Raw genomic sequence first — 26,363 nt, 5'->3', positions numbered from 1 at the left:
CCCAGCTACATCACTAACCTAGTCCCAAAATACCAACCAAGCCGCTCTCTTCGGTCCTCCCAAGACCTCTGGCTCTCTACCTCCCTTGTCACCTCCTCCCATGCTCGCCTACAGGACTTCTCTAGAGCTTCTCCCATCCTTTGGAACTCCCTACCCCAATCTGTCCGACTGTCCCTCAATCTATCCATCTTTAGGCGATCTCAGAAAACCCTTCTCTTCAAAGAAGCCTACCCTGCTTCTTATGCCGCGTACACACGATCAAACAATCCGGTGGAAAAGTCAAAAGACAATCCGCCCGTGTGTAGGCTCCGGCGGACTTTTTTTTACCCAAAAGTCCGGCGGACTAAGAAAGTAGTTTTGCACCAAAATATGTCCGCCGAACTCACAGTCAGGCGGACAATATGGCCGTGTGTGTGCTAGTCCGCCGTACTTTTGAAATGAACAGACTTTTCCCGCACGGGCTCACTTCTGCATAGAAACCAATGAGCTTCCAGGTTTTATTACCAAAGCTTAATTGAACAATCTGGGGTTAGAAGCTCATTGGTTTCTATGAAGAAGTGAGCCTGATTTTGCACTTTCCAGATTTAGTAAATAAACCCCCATTGTGTACTTAAAAGGTAGGTATGCCTGTATAAGGTGTATCCCCCTAGAAGCTTATCCTTAAAACCATATATATACAGTAACTTTTTTTACCCCAAGAGACAAGTGAGAAGTGGCGGAAACCCTCTTCTAAGTACAAATATCTTTTCCAATCTTCCTCCCGTCTAGGCAGGGGTCTCCAGTTGTTCAGGAACTACAAATCCCATCATGCCTAGTCATGTCTGTGAATGTCAGAGTTTTACAATGCCTCATGGGATGTGTAGTTCCTCAACAGCTGGAGGGCCATAGTTTGGCGATCCCTGGTCTAGGGGGTACCTGGCTTCTCCACCTAGTCCCCGATCTCTGCACCCCCCATCCCCGCACCCCCCTCTTCCTGTGTTAGTGGAAAAAAAAGTTAACCCCCCACAGACGCCCAAAAAATAAATAAATAAGCAAAACAAAAGCCAAAACAGAAAAATATGTAAACTATTTATGGTTTTTGGATTCTTAACTAAATGAATGGCACAGGTCTACTTCCTGCATTTTACATTGTAAATGAAGGGTGTTGTGATGACATGCTTCATTCACAAGATCGTCTTCCAGATAGAATAACCTGGGGGACATAAAAAAAGAATACATTGGTTGGGTTTGATGTTGAAGACACAGTAGATGACTGAAATTTGTGTCATCAAAATTTCAGCACCAGAATGAGCCCTGGAGATTTTTATCCCCTGAAAGGTAACATACCAAATGGATTTAGTTTTGATTGATTGTGTGTATTATTTATGTATCAATTATATTGTACAAACTAAACAAATTCAATTTTTATTTATTTTTTGCTTATGTCAGCCGGCAATGCATTTGGTGCTGAAGATTTCTCGGTCTGCGGTTCCCCGTTGGTGTCCAGTCGGATAGTTGGCGGTACGGATGCGTTGGATGGGCAGTGGCCCTGGCAGGTCGCTGTTAGAAATAAAGAATCCAGTGGATCATATTTATGTGGGGGCTCCCTGATCTCCCCCGAGTGGGTTATGACGGCAGCGCATTGCATCCACTAGTGAGTATAACATGTTACCTTTATTAACCAATTCTTCCATCAGACACCAATCGTTCTGCTTTTAGAAAATGCTTCTATAGCAATTTGTCACGTACATATTTAAATAGGGAGATGGAGATAGATAGGTAGATAGGTAGATAGATAGATAGATAGATAGATAGATAGATAGATAGATAGATAGATAGATAGATAGATAGATAGATAGATAGATAGATAGATAGATAGATAGAGAGATTGAGATGGCGATGAAGAGTGGCCTATACAATACCCTGAACTCACAGTTCACTACTTGTTTCTTACAAACCAGGAGAACACTTGGGGAATCATGAAGGATAGGAGATAGATGATAGATAGATAGATAGATAGATAGATAGATAGATAGATAGATAGATAGATAGATAGATAGATAGATACATAGGGAGATAGATAGGGAGACAGATAGGGAGATAGAGATGGAGATAAATAGATAGGAAGATGGAGATGGAGATAGATAGGGAGTGGGAGATGGAGAAAGATAGATAGATAGATAGATAGATAGATAGATAGATAGATAGATAGATAGATAGATAGATAGATAGATAGATAGATAGATAGATAGATAGATAGATAGATAGATAGCGATGAAGAGTGACCTATACAATACCCTGAACTCACAGTTCACTACTTGCTTCTTACAAACCAGGAGAACACTTGGGGAATCATGAGGGTACTTTGAATTTTTCTCTGCCTCGAACTATGCAAGGTCCAGGTCTAGAGGACTGCAGGAGGGTGTCCTAGCAGCGATTCTACAATGGGCCACTGTTACAACATTGCCGGATTTGAAGTATCTGAGATGCTGAACCTTCAGCTTGAGTCTTGGGATCATTTATCACAGTGTGGACCTGCACAGAAATTTGGGGGGGAAATTTACCAAAACTGGTGCACACAGAATCTGGTGCAGCTCTGCATAGTAACCAATCGGCTTCCAGGTTATATTGTCAAAGCTTAATTGAACAAGCTGACCATAGAAGCTGATTGGCTACCATGCACAGCTGCACCTGATTGGTTGGTTCTCTGTGATGTTAATCCCTTCCATAGTCTGAGCTCTGCTGTAGAGGGACTGTAAGAGGCTGGTACCCATTCAGATTCAGGTGCTTACACGTGTAATGGTGTATTAGTCAATACAGAGCTGCATTATTTTATATCCTTCATATTTTTAAGATTTTTTTGTCTTTTTTTTTCCTGTTCGATATATGTGTTTAGTTTTAAGCATATTATAATGCTTGAGATATAAACACAGTGGTCAAAAGTTTGGGTAGTAATACATACAACACACAATTCAGCCGAGCATAGTAAAATTAACAATCGAAGGCTAAAAGAAATGTAGAATATAGCCAATGGCTCAAGTCTCAAAACAAACAAAACTGGGGGAAATAGGAAACCCCTTGCAATTAAGGGGCTTCATACAAAGCAGAGAAAACTATTATATTAGCTTAAAATGGAAGTAAACCCTTCCAAACAACTTTGACCTACAGGTAAGCCTAGATTAAGGCTTACCTGTAGGTCCAAGTAATATCTCCTAAACCTATATGGTTTAGGAGATATTTGCCCGAAAATGGGCACCGCTGTCTACGGCGCATGCGCCGTAGACAGCGGCGCGCAGGCGCACTAAATGCGGCAAGTCCAAGAATGGATTTGCCTAATTTGTCGACTCCCGTGCGCATGCGCGGGAGTGACGTCATCGCGGCTCCGCCGAATGGCAGCGTCGGAGCTCCGAGACGCGACTCCCGTGCGCATGCGCGGGAGTGACGTCATCGCGGCTTCTCCGCTGTCATTCGTCGGAGCTGCGAGAGACGCCACAACCAAGATGGATGCGGCGGACTACAGGTGACAGCGGCGACTTCGCTGGCTCCTGTGTCAGGTAAGTGACACATAATGAGCTACTATGCGATGCATAGTAGTCCATTATGCTTTACCTTTGCAGGGAAAAAAAGAGGAAGTAAACCCATTAGGGTTTACTTCCTCTTTAAATACTAACATTAATAATAAATGGCAAGGGTCCGGGTTGCCTCAGAGAGAACAAGAAGAAGGGAAAACTGTAGAGAAGAAAGAAGGGAAGAAAAGGAGGGGAGGGTGAGGTAGGAAGGGAAAGGTTGGGAGGGGAGATAATATCCCAGAGGTCTATATGATGTGCAGTGGCGGCTGATGCTCCATTTTTTTTATTTTTGGGGGGCGGCAAACAAACCACCTGTCTCAGTCTATTGATCAAACCCTTACCCCCATCGCTCGTCGAAAAACCCCCCACCCCGTCGCTCGCCCGTCCGCCCACCAGCCCCACACTTACCCCATCCAGGTCACTGGCAGCTTCAGCGACTTCCCCCTACATCTCCTCCTCTGTGGCTTCCCCCCGTCTGCTCCAGGTAAATATGGTCACTTCTCATCTTGGCCAATCGGGTCTTAAGACCCGCTTCCTGATTGGCCGGGAGGAGAATCAGGAAGAGAACAGTGAATATTAATTTGCTATTGTCTCACAACTGAGTGGGCTCGGGGTGCAGTGCTCTGCACCCCGAGCCCACCATTTTTCAGAGCCAATTGGAGCCTCAGGCTCTAATCATGTGCTTCAACAAAAAAATAAATAAACCCTGTTGAAATCTGTGCATCCGGTGCTCTGCATGTAGATTAGAGGCCGGGCTCATGGATTAGAGGGGGGGGCATCGCCCCTAATAGAGTGGCCGCCACTAATGATGTGGACATGTGGTAGGTGGCTCTGTATTATTAGAGATGTTGAGTTGTCAGCATTAAAGCAAAAGCACAGGATCAAAGTGTGTATTTGTGGGGGGGGGGGGAATGATCCACCCAAGGCTGCCAGCTTTTGGTATAGCATGCGACCGTATTACGCAGGACTGCCACAACTTTAGCATGAATCATAGCCTGCAGTACTCTATTTTTAACTTCAACCAGGCTCGGTGAGGGGGGGTTCCAGGAAAGAGCTATGGTTTGTTTAGCAGATATTATCTTTTTTTATCCTTTTGGCTCTCTTCACATCTAGGTCGAAGCGAATCGCAGGTGGGTAACCGCGATTTTGCCCATGATCCCAATGATGGAAAATTGCGGGGTGCGCTTGCAATCCCTATCACCAGTGCCGGGACAAGGTAATCCAGCGCCCAGGGCAAAGATGCTAAACTGCGCCCCCTTTCCCTTAGGGTTAGGGTCAGGGTCAGGGTGCCCCTTACCCCTGCAATAAACCATTGCGCCAGGGGCAGCCGCCCCTCCTGCCCACCCCTTGTCCCGGCCCTGCCTATCACTTCAAATGGCATCCCAATCTCAGCACGATTTTGTCACGATTGTCGCCCAGCGAATCATGGTAAAGTCACGCAAACAGAATTGTGAGACGCCTGTTGCTCAGAAGTAGTTCCGGAACTTCTTTTGGACGACGGGCATCCCACGATTCTGTTTTTACCATGAATCGTCAGGCGACAATAGAGGCAAAGTCACACCACGATTGGGATGCCATTGGAAGTGACGGGCATCGCAAAGGTCCTCCCACGATTTGGTATCGCGGGCAGAATCGTGGCGATTCCGCCTGCGGTCCAGGGCACCTAGGTGTGAACGAAGCCTTTAGGTCCCACTTGATTACATACAATTGCATTCTATTTCTGAACTGTCAATAGAGATTCCTGCGACTTAACAACCACCTTGCCTACGTTTATAATATTGGACTTGTGTACATACAGGCCATTCATAGAGAACACATTATGAACAAATTGTATTTTATTCATTAGATTCTAAAGTTCATTGATAGTAATGATATTGCACTGCCTTCTGCAGCAGATGGGTCCTCATTTATACATGTTATGTTCTGTTTTCCTTATGCAGTCCTATCCAAGTATCGAATTATAAAGTATATTTGGGCATGTACCAGCTGGATGTCATCAGCCCTCATACAGTTATTGCCAATGTAAGCTCTATCATCGTCAATAGAAATTATACAAGCACTGGGAGCCCTGGAGACATCGCCCTGGTACGGCTGGCCACACCTGTCAACTATACTGAGTACATCATGCCAATCTGTCTGCCATCTTCCATCACCACCTTCCCCTGTGGTACGGAGTGCTGGGTGACCGGCTGGGGTACAAGATATTATGGAGGTGAGTCCATGAAATGATAAGGAAAAGTGATTTCACTCATTTAACATACTAAGAAACCAAACCTGTCACTCGCACCCAATACATCCTGTTAATTAGGGATGGGAGGGGGCAATTCTTGATACAAAATGTTGGCCATATTCAAGGCTAATACGCAAGCTAGTGTCAAGAAAAGGACATGGAGAGCTGGACACTGCCATGGGGGATATTTAACAAAGCAAAAAGAACATTTTTTAATAGAGCACAAAAGAGAAAGAGCCCTTTTAACCTCCCTGGTGGTAGGATTATGTCGGATTTTAGGTGCTGAAAGCGGTACAATTATTTTGCATGGAAATTTGGCGTTTTATATTGTAGGCCTGTAATTCTTAGGAATAACTCACTTAACCGGTTTCCGACCGGCACGCGCCGATGTACATCGGCAGAATGGCACGGGCAGGCAAATGGGCGTACCTGTACGTCCCTTTAAATTTGCCGCCCTGCCATCGCTCGTGTGCCGGTCAGGACCCCCGTGATTCCGGTCGCGTGTCCCGCGGACTCGATTGCCGTGGGCATACCCGCAGTCGTCTCACGGGGCGGCTGAATGGAGAAATGCCGTTGTAAACAGTATTTCCCCATTCTGCCTAGCAACTAGTGACAGCCCCCCCACAGTTAGTAACACACCCCTAGGAACACTTAGCCCCTACACTGCCACCCACTGGTTAACCCCTTCACTGCCAGTGTCATTTACACAGGAATCACTGCATTGATTGTCGCCCAACGAATCATGGTAAAGTCACGCAAACAGAATCGCGAGACGCCTGTTGCTCAGAAGTAGTTCCGGAACTTCTTTTGGACGACGGGCATCCCACGATTCTGTTTTTACCATGAATCGTCAGGCGACAATAGAGGCAAAGTCACACCACGATTGGGATGCCATTGGAAGTGACGGGGATCGCAAAGGTCGTCCCACGATTTGTTATCGCGGGCAGAATCGTGGCGATTCCGCCTGCGGTCCAGGGCACCTAGGTGTGAACGAAGCCTTTAGGTCCCACTTGATTACATACAATTGCATTCTATTTCTGGGTATATAGCACTGATTGCTGTATAAATGACAATGGTCCCAAAAATGTGTCAAAAATGTCCGATGTGTCCTCCATAATGTCGCAGTCACAATAAAAATCGCTGATCGCCGCCATTACTTGTAAAAAAAAAAATATTAATAAAAATGCCATAAAACTATCCCCTATTTTGTCAATGCTATAACTTTTGCGCAAACCAATAAATAATCGCTTATTGCGACTTTTTTACCAAAAATATGTAGAAGAATACGTATCAGCCTAAACTGAGGGAAAACAATTTTTTTATATATTTTTGGGGGATATTTATTATAACAAAAAGTAAAAAATAATGCGTTTTTTTTCAAAATTGTCGCTCTATTTTTGTTTATAGCGCAAAAAATAAAAACTGCAGGGGTGATCAAATACCACCAAAAGAAAGCTCTATTTGTTGGAAAAAAAGGACGTCAATTTTGTTTGGGAGCCACGTCGCACGACCGCCCAATTGTCAGTTAAAGTGACGCAGTGCCGAATCGCAAAAAGTGGTCTGGTCTTTGACCAGCAAAATGGTCCGGGGCTGAAGTGGTTAAAGTGGTTGTAAACTCTCCCCCACAACTTTGTCCCATGCAAATCAGCATAAAAATTCCTAATGAATACTGCTTGTAGATATCTCCTTACTTGCTGAGTATTGTTGTAATCCTTTTTGTTCTTTAGAATGACGTCACTGAGCATGCCCAGATCTCCCCTGATTTACAGCACACTCTCTATGTCTTATCTATCTGTTATCAGGACTTCCTACAGGACACAGCACTGAACTCCCAGGAGGCTGCATAATCACTCAGAGCTTCCTTCTACACACCATGTGACCATGTGACCTCACATACAGTGTAAAGCAGGGCATGGGACAGCAGTAATGCAGTCTTATCAGCTGAAGCTGATAGGACTCATACAGGCAAACACTAGATAATCAGCGTAAGTAAATACTATGAAATAAACAAGTCAGCTATGAACAGGGAAGCAGGGTTGCCATAGAAATGTTGGATTGAGAAGGAGGCTTGGTTAACAGTACAGGAAGTGCTCAATGTAAGGGCGGAAATACACTCCCCTGTGGACTCAGAAAACAATACTTAAGATGGCGCTGCCTAACCCCTGGAAACAAGTTTTTTAAAGTTTCTTTAAACAGTAATTAATATGTGATTTGTGCTGGATTACAGTGGCTATAGTCTGATAATTACTTATTATAATGGACTAAATGAAAAGAAGCATCAGAGCGGCAGAGTTTACTTCCTCTTTAAATCTGTCCAAACCAGAGTCTAGCAGACATCCCGGGTATGATAAAATTTGAAAAACAAAATCATAAATTAAAATATAACAAATAACTATAAATAATTATACCAAATAATAAAATAATAATAATAAAAATTATTCAATAATGTAATCAAATCAAAAACACTGAAATTTGCTGAGTTGCAGAATTGTCGCTGTCATTACTTTTCAGTGTTTGATGATGGATCTCCCCACAAATCACTATCCCTCAATTCTGCGAGTGATTCCAATTTATTATCGCTGTTTTCTAGCTGGTCTAAAACCATTTTTGATGTAAAAGGACAGTTTTGGTTGCTATGGACAATCTCCAGTTTCCAAGCATAAAGAAAAATATTTATAAAATAAAACTACATGCAGGACACTGTGCAGACCACTAGGGACAAAGTGGATGTGAAATAATTACATACAGCAATGTAATCTGTAAGATTATATTATACTGTATGTAATGTGTGTGTTTCGCTTTTTGAATTTGGCGCCATTCTCCGTCCCCGTGCGTCACAACGCTCGCAGGGAACGAAGTTCGGCTCTGTGATTGATCGTACTGCGGGGAGACATCGCAGGATCCAGGGAATAAGGTAAACATACTCATCGTGGATCCTGCGATGCAATCCCGAGTCTGGCTTCGGGGTTACCGCTTTTGCTTCTGAATTTTTTCACCACAGGAATACCGCCAGGGGGGTTAATGTGGCCTGTGACTTTTAGAGTGATATGAGAAAAAACGGAAAGTTACAAGCTTAAAGCTCTATGTACACTCGCAACTCGTAAACTTGAGTTTAGGACCTTTTGGCATCTTCTTGCCAAAGCTGCTAAACTCATAAATCGTAAAAGCCTATGGAGGTTACTTACGAAAGGAAAATCCACTTTGCACTACAAGGGACTGCACTTCCAAGTGCACTTTCAGTGCAATTTCAAGTGCGCTTTGCACTTGTAGTTTTCACTTGTAATGCAAAGTGGATTGTCATGCTTGTGGCTGTCAGAGTCTTGCTTTGCCTCATGGGACTTGTAGTTCTGCAACAGCTGGAGGTCCGCTAATTGCATATCCCAGATGTACACAATGGGGGTTATTTACTGAAGGAAAATCCACTTTGCACTACAAGTGCACTTGGAATTAAAGTCGTTGTAGATCCGAGGGGGACATGCAAGGAAAATAAAAAACAGCATTTTAGCTTGCACATGATTGGATGATAAAATCAGCAGAGCTTCCCCTCTTTTGAGATCTACCCCTTAGTTTTAGAGCCACTACACTTCCAAGTGCACTTGCAGTGCAAAGTGGATTTTCCTTTAGTTAATAACCCCCATAGGATTTTACTGAGTTTAGGAGCTTTGGAAAAACAATGCCAAAAGCTCCTAAACTCAACTTCGGGTCAAAGTTTGCCGCCATTCCACGAGCGGGCGCAATTGTGATATATTGGGTATCAATTTACTTGGCGTAACAGTATCTATCACACTATAAAAAAAAAAATGGGCTAACTTTACTGTTGCCTTATTTTCTAATTCAAAAGAGTGTATTTTTTCCAAAAAAATTGTGCTTGTAAGATCGCTGCGCAAATACGGTGTGACACAAAGTATTGCAATGACCGCCATTTTATTCTCTAAAATATGTTTGGCAGTTCTACGTAATTTAAAAAAAAAAAAAAAAAACTAAAAAAAAATGATTTTAACTTGTAAACAAGTTTGAAAAATAGGCTTGGTCCTTAAGTGGTTAAAGTAAATTGCAGTGTGGTGAGCTACATCGCGTGTTTCTCTATTACCCCCACAACTGTGTTCAATGTTCTTTATTGTACTACATATTATTGTGTATCCCGTCTGGATAGACCCAAAAGCCCTTTTGAGGATTGCCAATTTGCGTATATAATATATAGGGGGGTTATTTACGAAAGGCAAAACCACTTTGCACTGCAAGTGCACTTGGAAATGCAGTCGCTCTGAATCTGAGGGGTAGATCTGAAATGAGGGGAAGCTCTGCTGATTTTATCATCCAATCATGTGCAAGCTAAAAGGCTGTTTTTTATTTTCCTTGCATGTCCCCCTCGGATCTACAGCGGCTTTACTTACAAGTGCACTTACAGTGCAAAATGGATTGTCCTTTAGTAAATACCCCCCCAATGTTTGGGGCTTTTAACCACTTCCCGACCAGCGCACGACGATGTACGTCGACAGAATGGCACGGGCAGGCATATTGGCATACAGGTACGTCCAATATTCGATGCCGCCCTGCCATCGGGATCGCGGCGCCGGCGGCGCGCTCCCGCGCTGGTCGGGACCCCCGTGAGTCCGGTTGCGGGACTCGCGGACTCGATCGCCGCGGGCATCCCCACGATCGTCTCACGGATCGGCCGAATGGAGGAAATGCTGTATAAACAACATTTCTCCATTCTGCCTAGCAACTAGTGACGCTGATCTCTGCTCCATGTGATTGGAGCAGAGATCAGTGTTCACTAAATGAAAGCCCAACCCCCCCACAGTTAGTAACACTCCCCTAGGCTCACTTAACCCCTACACTGCCACCCACTGGTTAACCCTTTCACTGCCAGTGTCATTTACACAGGAATCACTGCATTTATATAGCAGTGATTACTGTATAAATGACAATGGTCCCAAAAATGTGTCAAAAATGTCCAATGGGTCCCCCACAATGTCGCAGTCACAATAAAAATCACTGATCGCCGCCATTACTAGTAAAAAAAAAAAAAAAAATTATTAATAAAGATGCTATAAAACTATCCCTATTTTGTAAACACTATAACTTTTGCGCAAACCAATCAATAATTGCTTATTGTGATTTTTTTACCAAAAATATGTAGAAGAATACGTATCGGCCTAAACTGAGGGAAAAAAATGTTTTGTTATATATTTTTGGGGATATTTATTATAACAAAAAGTAAAAAATAATGCGTTTTTTTCAAAATTGTCGCTCTATTTTTGTTTATAGCGCAAAAAATGAAAACCGCAGAGGTGATCAAATACCACCAAAAGAAAGCTCTATTTGTGGGAAAAAAAGGACGTCAATTTTGTTTGGGAGCCACGTCTCACGACCGCGCAATTGTCAGTTAAAGCGACGCAGTGCCGAATCGCAAAAAGTGGTCTGGTCTTTGACCAGCAAAATGGTCCGGTCTGTAAGTGGTTAAACAAATTTTCAGGCCTAAAATGTGTATTTGAACATGTGCTAAAAAACATGCAAAACAAGCTTTGGCAGTGAAAGAGCTCATAACACTTTAAAGCTGAACTCTGGGGTTAGCGTATAAAGTCTAAAAAGTATTCTTCTTACAAGTTGGGGTGCTTTGTGTATTTCATTCAGATCTGTGCAGTAATCTAGTGTTAAACTTTACCTCTGTGCAGGAGATTCCTGTAATAAAGACGGCTCACTGCCACTCCTTCTCCTGGTCTGGTCTCCGCCCCTTTCCTGTAATTTCCTTCAGGCAGCTTGTAGTGGGTGGAGCCTGCTCTCTGTACCGGCCACGTACAGCACATTGAACCATTTTTTTTTTTTTTAAATAAAGCGGCATCCAAAACACACGCTACTTTGTAGCCATGGGGGTTATTTACGAAAGCCAAATCCACTTTGCACTGCAAGTGCAAACTACAAGTGCAAAGCGCACTTGGAAGTGCAGTCGCTGTAGATCCGAGGGGGGACATGCAAGGAAAAATAAAAACAGTATTTTATCTTGCACATGATTTGCCGATAAAATCAGCAGAGCTTCCCCTCGTTTCAGATCTACCTCTTAGATTTACAGCGACTGCACTTCCAAGTGCACTTTCAGTGCAATTTCAAGTGCACTTTGCTCTTGTCATTTGCACTTGTAGTGCAAAGTGGATTTGCCTTTTGTAAATAACCCTCCCATGTCTTTTGTTGTGTGATTTCTCATGCACTTTAGAAAGGTACATTGGGCTACCATTACCAAGTTACTGTTACCATCTTCAAAACAGATGCCCTTTTGTGTGTGCTAAGGGGTCATGCACAATTTTGAGTGCATTCCTGCAATGCACAAGTGTGAAGGGAGCATAAAGGTGACATATATATATATCTGTCTATTAGCTTGTAATCTTTTTCTTCTCTATGTTTCATCACCAGGGAGCGTAGTTAGGAATGGAATCCTCCAGCAGGTCATGGTTCCTCTAATAGATCGCAATACATGCCAAACATATTATAATTTGGGAAGTTCCAACCAAATCCAGTATGATCAGATCTGTGCCGGCTACAAGGACGGGCAAAAGGACTCCTGCCAGGTGAGTGACAACGACAGCATTGCAGCATGGCTCACCTTCAGGTCTGTGGATTCCTTCACAGGAAGCAGAAGCAATGCATGACATCAGTTGAAGTAATAATAAAGCTTTTTTTTTTTTTCCTTAAATTAAAAAAGAGGCTATACTTACCTGCTCTGTGCAATGATATTGCACAGAAAGGTCACTTACCATGGCACTGCCAGCTCCTGCCTCCTGCAGGTGCCTCCTTAGCAAGCCTGGTGCTAAGTATGAACCCATGTGTGTGTGTGTGTGCACTCCTGGGCCATGCCCCCCGCTTCCTCCTCACAGGAGTTCACCTATGGCTCCCTTGCCCCCTGGTTTCTCCTGTAAAAACAGGAACTGTGACATGGAGCCAGGTGTTTAGGGATGAAATAGAAAATATATTGGGCCGTTAGACCCCTTTCACACTGAGGGCATTTTGCAGCCGCTATAGCATTAGAAATAGTGCCTGCAATCCGCCCTTAAACTGCGGCTCCTTGGTCTCCAGTGTGGGGCTTTTTCACACCGGAGCGGTGCGCTGGCAGACATCAGGAAAAGTCCTGCCAGCAGCTTCTTTGGAGCTGTGAAGGAGCAGTGTGTTTACCGCTCCCCTTTGAAATCAATGGGGCAGCGCTGTATTACCGCCGGCAAAACGCCGCTATTGCGGCATATTGCAGGCGGTTTTAACCCTTTCTCGGCCGCTATCGGGCAAAATGCGCTGCGAATCCGACGGTAAAACGCAGCTAAAAATAGCAGCGTTTTAACGCCGACGCTATGGGCTCGGCAGTGTGAAAGGGGTCTTAAGGTGGGGCATTAAGGTGAAAAAATTATTTTAATGCCTAGATCTGGCCAACATGTTTTTTTTTTTTGCTTGGAATAAATTGGATGGTCTGTCATTTTTATTCTATTTTTTTTCAAAAGAAGTTATTAATGATCTAACAATACAAAGATTTAATGAGAGTGACTCTTGTCATTTTAACCTTCCTGGCGGAATGATTAATTCAGATTTTAGGTGCTGAAAGCAGTACAATTATTTTGCATGTAAATTTGGCATTTTATATTGTAGTCCTTATGCCGCGTACACACAACTGGGCTTTTTGACAGCAAAGGTCTGACGGAACGAGTCCGTCGGACAATTTGATCGTGTGTGGGCTCCATCGGACCTTTGCTCGCCAAAAATCCGGCGGACTTTAGAAATAGAACATGTTTTAAATTTTTCCACCGGAACTCCGCCGGACCGAGAAATCCGCTCGTGTGTATGCTAGTCCAACGGACAAAAACCGACGCTAGGGAAGCTATTGGCTACTGGCTATGAACTTCCTTATTCTAGTCCGGTCGTACGTCATCACGTTCAAATCCGTCAGACTTTGGTGTGATTGTGTGTGGCCAAGTCCGAAAGTATGTCGGAACTCCGCCGACAGTCTGTTGGAAAGACTGTCAGACCTAGTCCCTCGAAAAGTCCGGTCGTGTGTACGCGGCATCAGGAATAACTCACTTAAATCTGTCCAAACCAGAGTCTAGCAGACATCCCGGGTATGATAAAGTTTGAAAAATTAAATCATAAATTATAATATAATAAATAGCTATAAATAATTATACCAAATAATAATATAATAATAATAAAAATGATTCAATAATGTAATCAAATCAAAAACACTGAAATTTGCTCAGTTGCAGAATTGTCGCTGTCATTACTTTTCAATGTTTGATGACGGATCTCCCCACAAATCGCTATCCCTCAATTCTGCGAGTGATTCTAATTTATTACCGCTGTTTTCTAGCTGGTCTAAAACCACTTTTCATGTAAAGGGATGGTTTTGGTTGCTATGGACAATCTCCAGTTTCCAGGCATAAAGAACAGTTTTTATAATATAAAACTGCATGCAGGACACCGGACAGACCACTAGGGACAAAGGGGATGTGAAATTATTACATACAGCAATGTAATCTGTAAGATTACATTATACTGTATGTAATGTGTGTGTTTTACTTTTTGAATTTGGCGCCGTTCTCCGTCCCCGTGCGTCGCAACGCTCGCAGGGAACAGAGCTCTGCTCCGTGATAGATCGAGCGGAGGACGGCTCGCTCGCACTGCGAGGGGGACATTGCTGGATCCAGGGGACAAGGTCAGTAACCTCTTCCCGGATCCTGCGATGCGGTCCCGAGTCTGGCTCAGGGTTACCGCTAATAGTACTGAATTTTCACCCCAAGCCAGACTCGGGAATACCGCCAGGGGGGTTAAGAGGGCTTCCAGATTCCAATAAGTCCTTCACCGACAGACCCCACAACCACTGGACCAGGATTGTGAAGAAGAGGCCCTTGTCTTCTTCAGCATGGGGATACACTGCTTGGTAGGGAGTCCTCCTTGGCAAACTACCCTCCTATGTTGAGGGTCTGGTATGGTTCAGGAAGGAGGGGGGGTCATATGCTGGCCCCCTCTTTGTCTTGGCCACCCAAACTGCATGCTCAGATAAAGTTCTGATATGGATTTTATAGGGGGGAGGGGGCCATATTTTTTTTTGCTAGTTTTTGCATGAGGTTTCATCTTAAAATCCTTACAAGACACAAAGGATCTGGAATGGAATTTGAAAGGGGGACCCCATGGCGTTTTTTTTTTCATAGGGACCCCTTTAAAATCCATATCCAACCTAAAGGACCTGGTATGAATTTTGAGGGACCTAATGCTGTTTTTTTCTCCTTCTATTTGTTTGCATTCACCTGTCAGTCAGGAATCGCTGAAAATGTTGGGTGGGGGTAGATCGCTGGTGGTTGGGATGGCGATAGGTGCTGGCTCCCTAACAACCAGAAGGAAGTTGTCACTTTTAGCAGTTGTAATACCACTGCTAAAAAATTTCGGTGAAGGTTTATTTGCTTATTCGCACAAGATTCTCCATAGGCTTCACACAATGCAGACGTCTTCCTCATAGTGTTTCAACTGGTGGTTGAATGTTCTTGGCCTATTAATTCTTATAGTCAAATGATTTTCATGCAAAAAATACATGAACATTAACAACACCGAATAGAAAAGGTGATTGGCGACATACCCAATATAAGAGTATAAATCAGTAACCATACTTTATTAGTAATAATAAAAATACAAATTCAATATTTGCATTCAATATTACGTTATCAAAAACGTTGGATGAAAATGCAGACAATTTAAATGTTGTGCGCTATTCCGTTCAAAGCATCATAGAAAAAACATCACAGCTTTAAAGTAGAGAAAAAAGAAAAAAAAAAAAAAAAAAAATCTGTTGCAGTATACATACCAAGGAAAGAAGATACAATTGTACAGTCGTGGCCAAAAGATTTGAGAACGGGGCGGACTGATCATTCGGGCACTCGGGCACTGCCCGATGGCCCCATGCCGCTAAGGGGCCCCATCAGGGTTGCCAGCCTCATAAAACCAGGGACAATATGTAAAAATTTGTGTTTTTTTTAAATCCCAAGATTATAGCTGCCCTGACTCTACAGTACCTTTTCAGTGTGTGTGTGTGTATGTGTATTCTGTGGGTGTATATTGTATGTCTGTGTGTGTGTGTATACTGTGTGGCCCCATAATCTATTGCCTGGGGGCCCCATAATCTCCTATTACCTGGGGGCCCCATAATCTCCTATTGCCTGGGGGCCCCATAATCTCCTATTGCCCCGGGGGCTCCATAATCTTCTTCTATTGCCTGGGGCCCCATAATCTCCTATTGCCCTGGGGGCTCCATAATCTTCTCCTATTGCCTGGGGGCCCCATAATCTCCTATTACCTGGGGGCTCCATAATCTCCTATTGCCTGGGGGCCCTGTAATCTCCTATTGCCCCGGGGGCTCCATAATCTTCTCCTATTGTCTGGGGCCCCATAATCTCCTATTGCCTGGGGCCCCCATGAGTTGTCAGTCCACTCGTTTGGGAATGACAAATATTCATTTTTACAAAGTCTGCTACTTCAGTGTTTTTAGATCTTTTTGTCAGATGTTACTATGGTATACTGAAATAGAATTACAAGAATTTTATAGGCGTCAAAGGCTTTTATTGGCAATTACTATTAGTTTATGCAGAGAGTCAATATTTGCAGTAGGGTTACACCAATACCACTTTTTTAAGACCAAGTACAAGTACCGATACTTTTTTTCCATTACTCGCCCATACCGATTACCGATACTTTTTTTTTAATGTCAAGTGACGGTTTTCAAAGCACAATACAGACTAACAATATCTTTTTTATAATTATGAAGACTGAAGGGCACTGATTTTCAGCACTGATGGGGGGCACTTATGGGCACTGATGGGCATTGATAGGTGGTACTGGTATGTGACACTGACTGATGGGCACTGATTTGCAGCACTGATAGGTGGCATTTATGGGCAATGATAGGTCAAACTGATTGGTAGGCAGTGGTGCTAAAATGCAGCACTGATAATTGCTGGCAGCCTACAATACAAGAGCCCATCTTGATACACCCTGCACTCGGCCTCAGTAAGCCTAGTCAGAATGCAGCAGTGGACATCTTGTTACACCCAGCCCATATAGTTAGTGAACTATATTGGGCTGGGTGTAACAAGGTGTCCACTGCCATCTTGTGACTGCAGGTTTACTAAGGCCGAGTGCAACGTGTGCCAAGATGAGCGTCACGGTGTACAGTCTCTGACGGAGACTCGGGCTGACTCGGCTGCCGTTAACGATTCTGATGGTGGCGGGTCACCGAATCTGATGGGCGGCACATGCACCTGCCACCCACACCCCTGCCCCATAAGTTTACCTTCCACTGCAAGGACTCGCTCTCACTGTGCCAGGACTCGAGCTCCGCTCCACCTTCTCCGCCCATCTCCACCCACTGACTTCCGAGATACTCTGCATGTAAAAGGTATCGGACTTTACGATGAAAAAGTCAGCTGGAGCCCACACACGATCGAATTGTCCGGCGGACTAAGTCTGCTGGACAATTCGGTCGTGTGTACGCGACATTGCACATTTATGGAAAAGGTGAATGCTAAGATTGAGACATTTTGTTGAATTATCTACAGATAGATGTTGGTGCAGCTGATGAATATTTATGTCTTACAGGGCGACTCAGGAGGACCTCTGGTGTGCAAGGTCCAGGGTGTATGGTACCAGGTTGGAGTTGTGAGTTGGGGAAAAGGATGTGCAGAAGCCAACTATCCTGGGGTGTATACATTGGTGACGGCCTACCAAGACTGGATCAGCACCTACCTGAACGTTACTTTCAATTATGTGTCAAATATCCCTACACCAACGATGACATGTGGAGGAAGCTTCAACGGCATGGGAAACACCACCACACTACCAAACACATCTGAAGGAAGCTCCATCACATCCAGCCTTTCACACCATCGCTGGATAATTCTGGTCCTAACTGTTCTGCTGACACTCATATAACCTAAAATAGCCATCGCAGATGACCTAGACAATGGGGTTTATTCTTCTAAAGGTGTTTGAAACATTTACTTTGCAAAGAATACCCAATCTAATCTAAGGGAAAATAAAACAAAACTGAATTTTAGCGTGCCCATTATTGGTTGATTGAGATCAGCAGAGCTGTACCTCACTGAGCTAAGTAAAGCGTTCACTTTACAAAGTGAGCAAGCTTTACTCCTTTAGGAAATAAACCACATTGTCTTCTACTCCCAACATTCGAAAACTGAGAAGCTCCATAAAGGCAAAATCTAAACCAAAGAACTTACAGGTCATTTGAAGTGGTAAATGCATTAAGGGCTGCTTGTTAGGACTTCCAACCACCTCCCTCTAGCATCATCCTCGTAGGTGGTGTTCTGTAGTCTACATGGGCAGGCCCAAGGCCTGGGCTGACAATAAGGCTTGAGATGTCAATGCAGCACAGACAGAGTGCACAGGAATTCAGGAGCTCACTGAATTTCTGGCAGATCAATAGGTACATTAAAATTTAACATTTAAAAAAAAAAGACAGATATGAGGAGACGTACATGTATTGCAGAGATGTTTTTTTTTTCTGTTTTTTATTTCTTTGATGTAAACTGGTGAGCACTGATTGGCACTTTTAGCTCTTTTGCAATGAGGAAAGCGCGGAATCTGAAATGAACTCCAGGCAAAAGGCTGCATACACAGATGTATGAAGTGTTTTCATTGAAAAAATTTATTTTAATCCCATCATGAGAATAAATATAAAGCATGGGGCCCCATAGCAACATTTTGTTGGGGGGGGCCCTAGCTATTTTATTGTCTAGCAGCTGGCGGTATCAACATAAATGATATCTAAGTGAAAGGAAGGCAGCAGGATAGCTGTCAGCATAGTCACTGCACTAATAGGGTCCAGTGCTTTCAATCAAATAAATAATAATAATAATAATAATAATAATAATAATAAATTATATTATGACAAGCATGGTCAATTCTATTTCAGCCACACTTCTCTTTTTGGGTCACAGAGTACAATTACTTTTATTCTCCTTTGCCCCGAGTCAGCCAATAGCAGGATACTGCCAAACTTCTCTTTAGACTAGGTTCACGCGGCTGCATAAGGGGGCGGCCAGGGGTGGTCTCTGGTGGAAATCAGTCGATTCTTATGCCGCGTAGACACGTAGCCGACTATCCGGCAGATTTAGTCCGACGGACTTCCCGCCGGACTTTCCGAACGGGCTACTTGCCCACACACGGCACTTTTTCAGCGGACTAATACGGCGTACTAAGTCTGCCGGACTATCCGCCGTACTTTTGAAATGAACGGACTCGCCCACACATGCGGAGGAAAGTCCGCTCATTTTGAGCACATCTCCAGGTAGGCGGGGCCCGCGAAGGAGACATCGCTGGCCCCGCCACCTGGTATGGACTTTAAGGGGAACCCCAACGCCGAAAAAATCGGCGTGGGGGTCCCCCCCAGGTCCACATCAGACCCTTATCCGAGCACGCTACCCGGCCGGCCAGGAAAGGGGGGGACCGTCACCTGAGCCGTACCAGGCCACGTGCCCTCAACATGGGGGGTGCCTTGGGGAAGGGGGGGGCGCACGGCCCCCCCACCCCAAAGCACCTTGTCCTCATGTTGATGAGGACAAAGGCCTCTTCCCGACAACCCTGGCCGTTGGTTGTCGGGGTCTGCGGGCGGGGGGCTTATCGGAATCCGGGAGCCCCTTTAATAAGGGGGCCCCTGGATACCGGCCCCCCACCCTATGTGAATGAGTATGGGGTAAAATGTACCCCTACCCATTCACCTGTGGAAAAAAGTAAAAATAAAACACAACACACAAGGGTTAAAATAGTTTATTGCACAGCTCCGGGGGTCTTCCATCTTCGGGGGTCTTCTCGCTGGACTCCTCCGCTATCTTCTGCTAGCTCTTTTGCTAGCGGAGGAGCCCGCCTTTTTTCTTCGCCGCCGCCCTCTTCTTCCGACTTCGGGGGTCTTGTCCCCCTCTTCGCTTCTTCTGTCGCCGCTGTCGCCGCCTTCTGTTCTTCTGTTCTTCTCTTCAGATGTTGCCTCGTCGCTCTCTCTGCTCACAATAACGGGGACAAGGCGCGCGGCGACTTATATAGGGACATCACTGGATGATGTCCCCGCCTATTATGATGTCACAGTCCCAGCATCCTCTGGGACTGTGACACCATAATGGGCGGGGACATCATTCGGTGATGTCCCTATATAAGTCGCCGCGCGTCGCGTCCGTGCCATTGTGAGCGGAGGATGCGACGAGGCAACATCTGAAGAGAAGAAGAGAAGAACAGAAGACGGCGAAAGCGGAGACAGAAGACCGGGCCACCGCCTGTAAAAGAGCTAGAAGAAGGCGCGGTGGCCCGGCAAGAAGAACCGAAGAGGGGGACAAGACCCCCGAAGTCGGAAGAAGAGGGCGGCGGCGAGGAAGAAAGCCGGACTCCTCCGCTAGTGAAAGAGCTAGAAGAAGATAGCGGAGGAGTTCGGCAAGAAGACCCCCGAAGACGGAAGACCCCCGGAGCTGTGCAATAAACTATTTTAACCCTTGTGTGTTGTGTTTTTTTTTTTTTTACTTTTTTTACAGGTGAATGGGTACCCCATACTTATTCACATAGGGTGAGGGGCCGGTATCTGGGGACCCGCTTATTAAAGGGGGCTCCTGGATTCCGATAAGCCCCCTGCCCGCAGACCCTGACAACCAATGGCCAGGGTTGTCGGGAAGAGGCCCTTGTCCTCATCAACATGGGGACAAGGTGCTTTGCTTCCCCAAGGCACCCCCCATGTTGAGGGCACGCGGCCTGGTTACGGCTCAGGAGGGGGGGGGCGCTCGCTCATCCCCCCCTTTCCTGGCCGGCCGGGAGCATGCTCGGACAAGGGTCTGTTGTGGACCTGGGGGGGACCCCCACGCCGATTTTTTTGGCGTTGGGATTCCCCTTTAAGTCCATACCAGGTGACGGGGCCAGCGACGCCTCCTTTGCTGGCCCCGTCTACCTGGAGACGCGCTCAAAATGAGCGGACTTTTGGAATGGAACAAATTAATAATAAATAATACTAATAATTATTATTTTTTTATTATTATTATTTTTTATTATGAATATGTTACGTTCCATTCGTCTAGAGATGGCATTCGTTATTTCGGATAATTCGTAGCTTCTGATAAATTTGTATTCGTAATGTTTTGTATTCGTGTTGTATTGTATTTGTATTGTATTCGTTATGTTCACTAGCAGCCAAATTTGAAAGGAAATTCCAATACCTATAATTTAATAGTTAATAATAGTTAAGTTATTACTAGTTAGCTATTATTTCAGATTTGCTAATTTTCGGGTTTTCAGATTTTTGAATTTACGAATTTTTGTATTTTTGAATTTACAAATATTCGGAAAAAAATCTTAATTGTTTCTTCATTAATTTGGATATTTCCGAATTAACTAATATATCTAAATTCCTTAAAAACCGGAACAAAATGAACTGCACATGTCTAATAGCCAGCACTACCACTGTTTGCATGTAACTTTTCATTAGAGCTGTTACATGTGCATAGAGCCTCCAACCAACCATGGACAAGAGGGTTGGTATTTCTGCAGAATGTATTGCAGCACACAAACTGGCCCTGCTAGTTTTACCTGTTCATAGCACAGAGTGTTGTTATGTCTAGAGGCTATGTTTAGCTATCCATATCCCTTTGTCTTTGTGAATGTAGCCTTGGTGATTTTGTACACACTTACGATTGGCGATTGAGGCGCAGTTTTACTGGACTACCCATCTTTTCACCTTACAGTCATACAATAAAAATGGCGTGGGGTCCCCCCCAAAAATCCATACCAGACCCTTATCTTACGTGCCAGTTGGATGGGGTGATACACATGCTGTAAAATTATACCCCATATTATGTTTGACGGGCAGCTCTGCCTCCAAACATGACCCATTCAAGTGTTGCTGGGAAAAGGAATGCAGGAGGCTGACAGAGAGGTGCCACGCACACCTTTTTAAGCTCCTGGAAGCACATGTCCATGTGCACTATTTTAGGCTAAGAGCAGAAAAAAATAGTTTTTACAGAGTTTCTTGGAGTGTTTTTTCCAGCAGAAACGCTCCTAAATGCTTCTAAACACTGTTAGCATTTTTTTGAGTTTTTTTTTTACCCTTTTTTAACTGCGCACGCCGATATACGTCGGCAGAATGGTGCTGGTAGACAAAAGGGGGTACAGGTATGTCCTCTTTAAAAAGCAGTGCTGCAGGCAGGCGCCCGCCCTGTTCTCCATGACCGTGACCACGGGTCCCTGGAACTCGATGTCCGCCTGTTGCCCACGATCTTGTCACGGAGGGGCAGAGCGGGGAGATGCTTTTGTAAACAAGGCATTTTCCCGTTCTGCCTAGTGACAGGACAGAGATCACTGCTTTCTATCATCGGGAGCAGTGATCGCTGTCATGTGTGTTGTAGCCTCTCCCCCCCACAGTTAGAACCACTCCCTAGGACACACTTAACCCCTTGATCACCCCCTAGTGGTTAACCCCTTCTCTGCCAGTGTCATTTACACAGTAATCAGTGCATTTTTAGAGCAATGACAAGATCCTGGCACACGCCCTTTTGACAAAAATCAGACACTAAGTTGGGGGTGTGTACGAGGCTTTAGTAGTGCACATTAGTATTTTTTTAAGCTCCTAGAAGCAGTTATTAGCATTTATTTTCTGCTCTTAGACGTTAAATAGTGTTCTCCTATGTGTCCATGCACACTACTTTAGGCTATTAGGTTTTTTTTTTCCTTTTTTTCCTTTAAGAGCACCCTCTTTCAGCAATAACAGTTTTGGACTGCAATTGAAGATCCATGGTGTGCTGGCAAATATGTGTACTGATCCGTGATATATCCATTGTCCAGCTGGTAATTGCTACACCACCCACTACCGATGAGCCTGCAATCCGAGAAAGTATGCAATGGGAATAATGACAAGACTAACGCCACACAAACTTACTCTCGGTCTTGCAGCAGTACAAAAGGCTCACTCTTAATCATGTAACAGTAGCACAGGCTAGGCTCGGTCTGAGTTTTTAAAGCGGAGGTCCACCCTAAAGTGGACCTTCCGCTTATTGGAATCCTCCCCCCCTCCGGCACCACAATTGGCACCTTTCAGGGGGGAGGGGGGTGCAGGTACCTGTACAGTACAGGTATCTGCACCCACTTCCGGGATAGCTCTCTGCGGAAAGGGGCATAGATTCTGCAGAATCTACGCCCCTTTCCGAAAGTCCCCCGCTGCCTGCTGGGAAACACACGGATCCCAGAGGTCCATCCTTATTGCACAGCGCGACTCGCGTATGCGCAGTAGGGAACCGGGAAATGAAGCCAAAAGGCTCCACTTCCTGATTCCCATACCCAAGATGGCGGCGGCAGCACCCGAGAGACGATTGAGAGATCGGCTTCGGGTGCCGACATCGCGGGCGCGCTGGGCGGGTAAGTGTCCTTATTTTAAAAGTCAGCAGCTGCAGTATTTGTAGCTGCTGGCTTTTAAAAAATAAAAAAAAACGGCGGAACTCCTGGCGGACTCCCGCTTTAAGTCATCTCAGGAAGTTCATGTGAGAAACAAAGAGTTCAAGGTTCACCAGAAAAAAGAGACAAGACAAGAAAGTCCAAAAGACCAGACAGGGAGCTGTCCAGAATCTCAGGGGGCTCAACAAGAAAAGCTAGTGCCAGGTGCAGCAGAGGTTTTGGGTTTTAAGTCCTGACACTTCCAAAACTGGATCAGAACCATCTTGAATGCAACATTCAATGAAATCCCATTTACCCCCCCACCCCACCCCACCAACACCACCACCAACACTGAATTGTGGAGGAAAAGCATGGAAGAAACATCCATCTGTTCTACCTTCACTGGACTATCTTGGTTACAGCTATTCTTCTCTCCTTTTATTTATAGCCAGTAGGGATGAGCCGAACACTCCCCGGTTCGGTTCGCACCAGAACTTTCGAACGGACCCCAAATTCAAAATTAAAAGTGCTAATTTTAACGGCTAATATGCAAGGTACTGTCCTAAAAAGGGTTTGAGGACCTGGCTCCTGCCCCAGGGGACATGGGTCAATGCCTAAAATGTTTTAAAAAATGGCCGAGCACTGATTTTAATGACGATTAAAGTGAAAAAAAGTGAAATATTCCTTTAAATATGGTGCCTGGGGGGTGTCTGTAGTATGCCTGTGAAGTGCCACGTGTTTCCCGTGTTTAGAACAGTCCCTGCACCAAATGACATTAAACGGAAATAACACCATTTAAAACTGCTTGCGGTTTTAATGTTATATCTGGTTCCTGCAATATGGTTGAAAATCATTGAGAAAAATGGCATGGGTAGCCCTCCCTGCCCATTAACAGCCCCTTTGGGTCTTGTACGCATATTAAGGGGAACCCTGTACCCATATTAAAAAAAGGAAATGCGTGTGGCCCCCAGGCCCTATATACTCAGAACAGCAGTATACAGGCGGTGCAAACAAGACAGGGACTGTGTAGGTTTGTTGTGTTAAGTTGAATCTGTTTGTAATTTTCAACTGGTACATTTTTAAAGTGTAGCTCCAGTCAAAAAAACTATTTTTAAGCTTTTTGGAAAACATAGGGAAGGGTTATCACCCCTGTATAATTTGTTTTGTCGTCCATCTTTTTTCATCTCACTTGCTGTTGTCTCCTTCCGTTTGCAAGTAGGAGATGTTTGTAAGTTGGATGTTTGAAAGTAGGGGCCTGCCCTATATGCTCTGCAGAAATGGCGGAACAAGGTGTTGGTTTTGCCACAACATTGTAAGCCCTCAAAGTGACTCTTGGTGGGCGCTAGAGCGCCCTGCTGTGAACGATTATATCAAGAATTGTAATTACATGCCATTGTTGAACAGTGGTAGAAAAATTGACCTTTGGTGGTTGTGGTGCTGGTGCCACAACACTATAAGTCCTCACCGTTACTCTGGGTGGGCACAGGAAGGGGCCCTCCTGTGAAATATTAAATCAAGAATTGTAATTACATGTCCCTGTTAAACAGGGGCAGAAAAATTGGGCTGATGGCATCAACCAGTACAGGCTTAAAACAGAACATGCTATTGGGTGGCATTGTCAAGGACCTGGCTTTAATGGTTGTGTCAGAATTCTTGTATGTTTTTAAAGAATGGTGTCTAAATCATGTTATTGTTATGATCTTTTAACTAATAAAGCTGTGACCATAATACTCCAATGAAAATAATTTGTGCCATATTGTATTATTTATGAGGTTTAATGTGTTTGGTTTTATTCAGTGGCGGCTGGTGTTAAAATTTTTTAGGGGGGCGCAAACAAACTTTAAAAAAAAAAATTTTGAAAAAAAACCCATCAAACGCAGCCACTTTGCCATCAAAGGCTGCCACTGTGCCATCAAACACAGCCAGTTGGGTAGTGTATATTGTGCTAGAGGCACACAACAACCACTAACTCCTGCAGATGCCTTTACTATAGAACAAATTTCAGCTGTCGGTGCTCTCGCATTTTGAATGACAATTATGCAGTCATGCAACACTGTACCCATATGAAATTTGTGTCCTTTTTTTCACACAAATAGAGCTTTCTTTTGGTGGTATTTAATCACCACTGGGTTTTTTATTTTTTGTGCTATAAATGAGAAAAACTGAAAATTCTGTTAAAAAAAAATGCATTTTCTCTGTTTCTGATACAAAATTTTGCAAATAATTTTTCTTCATAAATTTTGGCCAAGATGTATACTGCTACATATCTTTGGTAAAAAAGTAACCCACTACACAACAGCAAGATCGAAAATTGTCCGAAAACGATTGGTGTGTACTGTGTTGAAGGTACACAGAACACCCACTAACTCCTGCAGATGCCTTTATTATAGAACACCAGAGATAAAGGGGTATATACAGATGTATACTGTGCTGTGCTGGAGGCACACACAACTTCCAATAACTCCTGCAGATGGCAAGTGGGCTCAAATAGAGAAGAGCTATGTAGGTGGATATAGCGGTGTGTACTGGGTACAGAGCACGCAGACAGCACGCACAAGCTCCTAACACTACTGACTGCAAGCTCTATTATAAAAGATAGATCACTAGCTATATACAGTGGTGTGAAAAAGTGTTTGCCCCCTTCCTCATTTCCTGTTCCTTTGCATGTTTGTCACACTTAAGTGTTTCGGAACATCAAACCAATTTAAACAATAGTCAAGGACAACACAAGTAAACACAAAATGCAATTTGTAAATGAAGGTGTTTATTATTAAAGGTGAAAAAAAATCCAAACCATCATGGCCCTGTGTGAAAAAGTGATTGCCCCCTAAACCTAATAACTGGTTGGGCCACCCTTAGCAGCAACAACTGCAACCAGGCGTTTGCGATAACGTGCAATGAGGCTTTTACAGCGTCCTGGAGGAATTTTGGCCCACTCATCTTTGCAGAATTGTCCTAATTCAGTTACATTAGAGGGTTTTCGAGCATGAACGGCCTTTTTAAGGTCATACCACAACATCTCAATAGGATTCAGGTCAGGACTTTGGCTAGGCCACTCCAAAGTCTTCATTTTGTTTTTCTTCAGCCATTCGGTGGTGGACTTGCTGGTGTGTTTAGGATCATTGTCCTGCTGCAGAACCCAAGTTCGTTTC

General features: G+C 44.3%; 1 protein-coding gene across 1 annotated transcript in view; it reads left to right on the top strand.

Moving 5' to 3' along the window:
* LOC143923415 (serine protease 33-like) overlaps window positions 1–19,200 on the top strand; it is a 36,335-nt gene extending 17,135 nt beyond the window's left edge. Inside the window, exons 2-5 of the mRNA XM_077447073.1 lie at window positions 1,429–1,633; window positions 5,489–5,760; window positions 12,190–12,344; window positions 17,398–19,200. Coding sequence (XP_077303199.1) covers window positions 1,429–1,633; window positions 5,489–5,760; window positions 12,190–12,344; window positions 17,398–17,730 — 965 coding nt within the window. The 3' untranslated portion in view covers window positions 17,731–19,200. The remainder of the gene's footprint in view (window positions 1–1,428; window positions 1,634–5,488; window positions 5,761–12,189; window positions 12,345–17,397) is intronic.
* Window positions 19,201–26,363: the final 7,163 nt, after the last annotated feature.

Source organism: Lithobates pipiens, unplaced genomic scaffold, assembly GCF_037356315.1.
Source record: "Lithobates pipiens isolate NorthernLeopardFrog02 unplaced genomic scaffold, aLitPip1_a1.2 Scaffold_22, whole genome shotgun sequence".
NCBI lineage: Eukaryota > Metazoa > Chordata > Amphibia > Anura > Ranidae > Lithobates > Lithobates pipiens.
The sequence above is the reverse complement of the archived record's forward strand: the minus strand, read 5'-3'. Positions and strand labels throughout refer to the sequence as shown.